Source organism: Dendrobates tinctorius, unplaced genomic scaffold, assembly GCF_039654945.1.
Source record: "Dendrobates tinctorius isolate UK_male_01 unplaced genomic scaffold, ASM3965494v1 ptg000055l, whole genome shotgun sequence".
Classification (NCBI taxonomy): Eukaryota; Metazoa; Chordata; class Amphibia; order Anura; family Dendrobatidae; genus Dendrobates; species Dendrobates tinctorius.
In genome coordinates this window covers 5,799,406-5,806,960 of record NW_027361723.1, presented here as the reverse complement: position 1 = coordinate 5,806,960, position 7,555 = coordinate 5,799,406, and the positions used below count along the sequence as shown (strand labels likewise).

The following is a 7,555-nucleotide window of genomic DNA, read 5'->3' as shown; positions in this document are numbered from 1 at the left end:
GACCAGCAGATGGCAGCAGACCAAATGCAAAACTGTACACAAAGAATGGTAACATAACACAATCTATATAAAGCATACAAGAATAACTTTAGAAGGAACAGCACAGCCAAGGGGCAGAAAAGGTGAATATATGGTGCAGACAAGGTGCAGATAAGGTGTGAAAAAGGTGTGGATGTAGTAATCGCAGGTACGCGGGATGCAGTGTCGAGACGGGAGACGGGATGAACTTAAGATGTAACCTATATATATATATATATGCCTATAGGGGCTATCTTGAGTAACCAACAAGCTAACAGCAGTTATCCTCGCAGGGATCAAAACAAGAATACACTGGTAACACGAACACGACTACCCGGTCAAGACCGGTCACTATAGGGCCACGGTATGGCCGACTACGGGTCCTGGGTATTCACTACAACGTGTCACTTATCCTTGTCCGGCAGAGTGGTGGTCGGTGCTGCTTCGGTGTTTCAGCCGCTGGGCCCAGCCAATGAGGATCTGGCGGTGAGTTCCTCTGTGTTGCGTCTCCCGGCGGAGGCGGGACAGCATTGCTTGGGGACTGGGGGGTGTAGGCCGCAGTCACAAGCTGGGGATGGGCAGCAGCGGCCGTAGGTGGCGGCGAACAAGCTGCAGCTGCGGGCCAGAGCCGAGCCGCGGGGAACACAGGCGACAGCGGGCTGGCCACAGCCACGGCCCGGAGACGGGATGTGGCGGCAGCAGGCAGCCTGCTGCTGCTGGCTGGAGTCCGGCGGTGGCGGCCGCGAGGAGCACGATCGGGCGGTGTCTTTCTGCTGGACGGCTCGGTGCCGTCTCTCTCCTGTCTGCGGTGAGTCTCTCTCCAGTCGCTGCTCTCTTCTTCTCGCTCTGGCTCTGGCGCCCTCTAGCCTTCCTGCTCCTTTTCTCTTGCTTGGTCGAGTGCCCCCTGCTGCCGTCCTCATCCCCTTTTATACTTGCTCCACTCCCATCCCTTCTAGAACTCTCTCTGGTCTGTCTCCTAATTATGTCCCCCGGAAACAGTCCCCCTAGGAACCTTGGTGACAGTACCCTTGGTTCCAGCCCGGCTACACAGTGGGGACTCCTCCTCCTACATGGACACGGTGCACTGAAGGTGCAGCCAAGGTGAATATATGGTGCAGACAAGGTGAAGATATGCTGCATCCAAGATGCAGACACGGTGCAGCCAAGATGCAGACACGGTGCAGCTAAGATGCAGACACGGTGCAGCCAAGATGCAGACACGGTGCAGCCAAGATGCAGACACGGTGCAGCCAAGATGCAGACACGGTGCAGCCAAGATGCAGACACGGTGCATACATTAAATGTAGAGTGACCCCAGTGAGAATGTTCTTGCGCTCCGGTCCAGGTGGAGGAACCGCAGCCCCTATAAAGGGGGGCATTCATCTGGTTAATGAGAGTCGTATTATGCAATGAGGGGTGATGCGGCCCGGAGACTCTGGATGGATGAGGTTATGTGATGTGAGCCGGCGGCGGAGGCTGAACCTCTCTGCCATCACATTGTCATCGTGGAAATGATCTGCGTTCGCTCCTTTCTGGACGTTAATGACAATGAATTGTGTCCTACACATCTATTAGTAGGAAGAATATGGCAGCGGCCCAATAACGGCAGAATGATGGATCTCCCCCATCGTGTCTGGTAGAGAGTGACCTTCTCATCATCGCACAAAGCACCGGAGATCTCTATCATAATAAGTGCAGAAAATCCGCCCCGGGCCGTAAAACCTCCGAATGAGACTCCGCCAGGGCGAGAGGATCAGGAAACGTCTCCAGAAAATTGGAGCATTGTCCTGTGCACGGGACTCCGAGATCTCAGACATCCAGAATTCTCATACTTGGACTCACACCACTCGCTGGTGGTGATTAGATGACAGCTCGCTTTTCAGTATGTTGTGAATCTCCAGCTAAGTGGCATGCACGGCTCTGCCCACGGCCGGATCTTCGCCTGACCGCCATCTTACATTGTGCTGTCTATTTTTCAGAAGTTTTGGAGATTCCACTGAGCAATCTATCAAGAAAAACCCAATTTTTGCAATTTTTTAATTTTTATTTGCCACTACAATATATATAAGATATACAGCACAACTACGGGCTGAAATCATGTGTGTGACCCGCTAAACACTAAAATGAACCCAAACCTGACCCAAACTAATAGAGACCCCTAAACAAATAGAGGCTCTAGACCACACCTCAAAACAAATAGACCCCTAAACAAATAAAGGCCCAAGACCAGACCCCTAAACAGAGACCCCAGGCTCCTAAACAAATAGAGATATCAAACCAGACCCCTCTAATAATAGATACCAGACCAGACCCTTAAACAAATAGATCCCCCGGATAAGACCCCTAAACAGAGACCCCAGACAAGACCACCAGAGACCCCAGATAAGACCCCTAAAGAAACAGAGACACCAGACCCCAAAACAAGTAGAGCCCCCAGACAAGACCACCAAATAGAGACCCTAGACCAGAATGTTAAACAAATAGAGACCCCTAAAAATAGAGGCTCTAGACCACACCTCAAAGCAAATAGACCCCTAAACAAATAAAGGCCCCAGACCAGACCCCTAAACAAAGAGACCCTAGACCCCTAAACAAAGAGACCCTAGACCAGACCCCTTAAAAAATACCCCAGACCCCTAAATAAATAGAGACTCTAGACCAGACCCCCTAAATAAATAGAGACCTCAGACCCCTAAACAAATAGAGACCCCAGACCAGACCCTTTAAACAAGCAGAGACCTTGGACCAGACCCGTAAACAAATAGAGACCCCACATCAGACTCCTAAATAAATAGAAACCCTAGACCCCTAAACAAATAAAGACACCAGACCCCTAAACAGAGACCCTAGACCCATAAACAAATAGAGACCCCAGACTCTTAAACAGAGACCCTAGACCAGGCCCCCTAAACAAATCGAAACCCCAGATAGACCAGATCTCTAATCAAATAGAGACCCCAGACCAGACTCCTAAACTAATAAAGACTCCAGGTCCCTAAACAAACAGAGACCCTAGACCAGACCCCTAAACAAATAGAGACCCCAGATAGAACATACACAACATGGTAAGACATTTTAGACACCAACTCCAGACCACTTATATAATGAGCCCAGATCAGACCACTAAATACAGACCCTTGGATCTGTGTCAGATTCGAGACTCCCTCATTAAGGCTACATTCACACTTGTGCTTTTTTGCGCTGCGCACCGTGCGCACTGCAAACGCACATAAAAAACGCATCATGCGTTTTTGTGCATTTTTTGTGGTATTGCACGCGTTTTTTAAAATGCACACGACAGCGCACCCATAGACTATAATGGGTGGTTGGGTGAAAGAAAAACGCATTGCGTGCGCATGCGTTTTTTGGGGGCAAGTCGGATGCTCAAAAAATGCAACAGAGTGCATTTTGTTCGCCCAAGCGCACACTACAAAAAAACACATGCACATACAAACACGTGTATGCGCACCCATGTTAAGAATAGGAAAAAAAAACGCATGCTTTTTTTGTGCGAAAAAACATCGCAAAAAAACGCAAGTGTGAAACCAGCCTTAAACCTTTTTTTTCCTTTCAGGACTGGGAGCTTAATATGGGTTTTTTCCCCCGGTGGCCATAGGTGTTATTGCATGTCTGTTGGTTTCCCTGCTGATGTGACCACTCCCTTTTCCTACATAAGGTCACATGGTGTATCAGCAGGTGTTGGTTATAGCAAGTCCTTGGTGGATTCCAACCACGATGAAGTTAGCAGCTGGCCCTGAGGTGTTTAGCCACTGCTGAGAGCTGATCTGGTGCTGAACTCTGCTGCCCGGTGTCTGCAGCAGAGAAAGATAAGGAAGGTAGAAGCTGACTATTAGGTGTCGAGCCACTGCTGAAAGCAAAGATGGTGAAGGTAGCAGCTGGCTCTGAGTTGTCAAGCTACTGCTGAAAGTTAATCTGGTGATGAACTCTGCTGCCCGGTGGCTGCAGCAGAGAAAGATGGTGAAAGTAGCAGCTGGCTCTGAGGTGTCGAGCCACTGCTGAAAGCTAATCTGGTGCTGCACTCTGCTGCCTGGTGACTGCAGCAGACAAAGATAAGTGTTTTGGTGTTTTCCCCTTTTTCCTTCGTGTGTATTAGTGCAGCGGTGGGACCAGTGTCCGCACTCTCCAGTTCCCTAGTAAGGGATAGGTGCAGGGCTAGTGAGGGATTCAGGTATCCTGCTCAGCGACAGGTGAAGAGCCTGTATAGGGAACGTTAGGAGTGTGCAGGGACACTGCCTCAGGGGAGTGCAGGAGGTCTTCACGTCCCCATTCCCTATTGCAGGGCCCACCGTAGTAACTGTTTCCCCAGTGTTCCCCTTTTGTCTTGTTGATTCAGTTACCGACCTGCGGGTCATGTCTCACAGGACAGGTACACGTGACAGATTGACCCCTTAAACAAAAACACCAGACCACCTAAATACAATAACTTCTGGAGGCGGAGTCTCAGGGAGATCTATGTCCCACCAAAAGATCTTAACATACATTTACATATTAAGAAAAACATGGATTTCTCTGGAATAAGACATCGGATCTCAGATACCAAGGGATCATTTTTCTTCAGCTTCCTATGACATTGAGATCACAGCCCCTTAGACCCATAAGAACACACAAGAAGAGACCCAAGAGACCCCAGAACCAGAGATTGGGCAGACCAAACAGACGCAAAAGACCAGTTGACCACAGAACTAAAGGAAAAAGAGACCACAGAACCAAAGACCACAGAGACCACAGAACCAAAGACCAAAGAGACCACAGAACCAAAGACTAAAGAAACCACAGAACCAAAGGCCAAAGAGACCAAAGAACAAAAGACCAAAGAGACCACAGAACCAAAGACCAAAGAGACCACAGAACCAAAGACCAAAGAGACCACAGAACCAAAGACTAAAGAAACCACAGAACCAAAGGCCAAAGAGACCACAGAACCAAAGACCAAAGAGACCACAGAACCAAAGACCAAAGAGACCACAGAACCAAAGACCAAAGAGACCACAGAACCAAAGACCAAAGAGACTACTGAACCAAAGACCAAAGAGACCACAGAACCAAAGACCAAAGAGACCACAAAACCAAAGACCAAAGAGACCACAGAACCAAAGACCAAAGAGACCACAGAACCAAAGACTAAAGAAACCACAGAACCAAAGGCCAAAGAGACCACAGAACCAAAGACCAAAGAGACCACAGAACCAAAGACCAAAGAGACCACAGAACCAAAGACCAAAGAGACCACAGAACCAAAGACCAAAGAGACCACAGAACCAAAGACCAAAGAGACTACTGAACCAAAGACCAAAGAGACCACAGAACCAAAGACCAAAGAGACCACAAAACCAAAGACCAAAGAGACCACAGAACCAAAGACCACAGAGACCACAGAACCAAAGACCACAGAGACCACAGAACCAAAGACCAAAGAGACCACAGAACCAAAGACTAAAGAAACCACAGAACCAAAGGCCAAAGAGACCACAGAACCAAAGACCAAAGAGACCACAGAACCAAAGACCAAAGAGACCACAGAACCAAAGACCAAAGAGACCACAGAACCAAAGACCAAAGAGACCACAGAACCAAAGACCAAAGAGACCACAGAACCAAAGACTAAAGAAACCACAGAACCAAAGGCCAAAGAGACCACAGAACCAAAGACCAAAGAGACTACTGAACCAAAGACCAAAGAGACCACAGAACCAAAGACTAAAGAAACCACAGAACCAAAGGCCAAAGAGACCACAGAACCAAAGACCAAAGAGACCACAGAACCAAAGACCAAAGAGACCACAGAACCAAAGACCAAAGAGACCACAGAACCAAAGACCAAAGAGACCACAGAACCAAAGACTAAAGAAACCACAGAACCAAAGGCCAAAGAGACCACAGAACCAAAGACCAAAGAGACCACAGAACCAAAGACCAAAGAGACCACAGAACCAAAGACCAAAGAGACCACAGAACCAAAGACCAAAGAGACCACAGAACCAAAGACCAAAGAGACCACAGAACCAAAGACTAAAGAAACCACAGAACCAAAGGGCAAAGAGACCACAGAACCAAAGACCAAAGAGACCACAGAACCAAAGACCAAAGAGACCACAGAACCAAAGACCAAAGAGACCACAGAACCAAAGACCAAAGAGACTACTGAACCAAAGACCAAAGAGACCACAGAACCAAAGACTAAAGAAACCACAGAACCAAAGGCCAAAGAGACCACAGAACCAAAGACCAAAGAGACCACAGAACCAAAGACCAAAGAGACCACAGAACCAAAGACCAAAGAGACCACAGAACCAAAGACCAAAGAGACCACAGAACCAAAGACCAAAGAGACTACTGAACCAAAGACCAAAGAGACCACAGAACCAAAGACTAAAGAAACCACAGAACCAAAGGCCAAAGAGACCACAGAACCAAAGACCAAAGAGACCACAGAACCAAAGACCAAAGAGACCACAGAACCAAAGACCAAAGAGACCACAGAACCAAAGACCAAAGAGACCACAGAACCAAAGACCAAAGAGACCACAGAACCAAAGACTAAAGAAACCACAGAACCAAAGGCCAAAGAGACCACAGAACCAAAGACCAAAGAGACCACAGAACCAAAGACCAAAGAGACCACAGAACCAAAGACCAAAGAGACCACAGAACCAAAGACCAAAGAGACCACAGAACCAAAGACCAAAGAGACCACAGAACCAAAGACCAAAGAGACTACTGAACCAAAGACCAAAGAGACCACAGAACCAAAGACCAAAGAGACCACAAAACCAAAGACAAAAGAGACCACAGAACCAAAGACCAAAGAAACCACAGAACCAAAGACCAAAGAGACTACAGAACCAAAGACCAAAGAGACCACAGAGCCAAAGACCAAAGAGACCACAAAACCAAAGACAAAAGAGACCACAGAACCAAAGACCAAAGAAACCACAGAACCAAAGACCAAAGAGACTACCGAACCAAAGACCAAAGAGACTACCGAACCAAAGACCAAAGAAACCACAGAAGCAAAGACCAAAGAGACTACCGAACTAAAGACCAAAGAGAGCACAGAACCAAAGACCCAGAAGACCACAGACCAAGAGATGTAGCTGGGGACAGGCTACCATGAGATGTGCCAGATGAATTATGTACAAGCCATGGGTTTGTATGTTATCACAGGGCTAAGTAATAATCTAAACTTTTGTCCCTGGAGATGCACAGCTTAGCTTACCAAAAGTTGGTGAGTGGTGACATTTTTAGGAATACGCGGTGGGTTCATTTGGATCGTCTTAGGTTTCTTGACATTGAATGCACCTGGTATAGATATTTAGCTTTTCTTTACCCATCCTCTACGTAACAGCAGTCAGACGGATGTCTTGTGAAGTTAAAGGATTCCCTGGAGAGGAAGTAACAAGTAGAATTGGTCCTCCCGGGAACAAGCGGAGAGTGAAGGGACTCTAATTCATACCCTAGAAATTGCCTAAAAGGCACTTGAACGTCTTATTAAGCAAAACAACGGGGCCTTTTTTTA

General features: G+C 47.6%; 1 protein-coding gene across 1 annotated transcript; it reads left to right on the top strand.

Annotated features, from left to right (window-relative positions):
* The first annotated feature begins 592 nt into the window (after positions 1 to 592).
* Positions 593 to 7,133, top strand: LOC141091704 (uncharacterized). The gene is made up of 2 exons (XM_073577397.1): positions 593 to 608; positions 4,720 to 7,133. The coding sequence occupies exons 1-2, from the start codon at positions 593 to 595 to the stop codon at positions 7,131 to 7,133; spliced, it is 2,430 nt and encodes an 809-aa protein (XP_073433498.1).
* Positions 7,134 to 7,555: the final 422 nt, after the last annotated feature.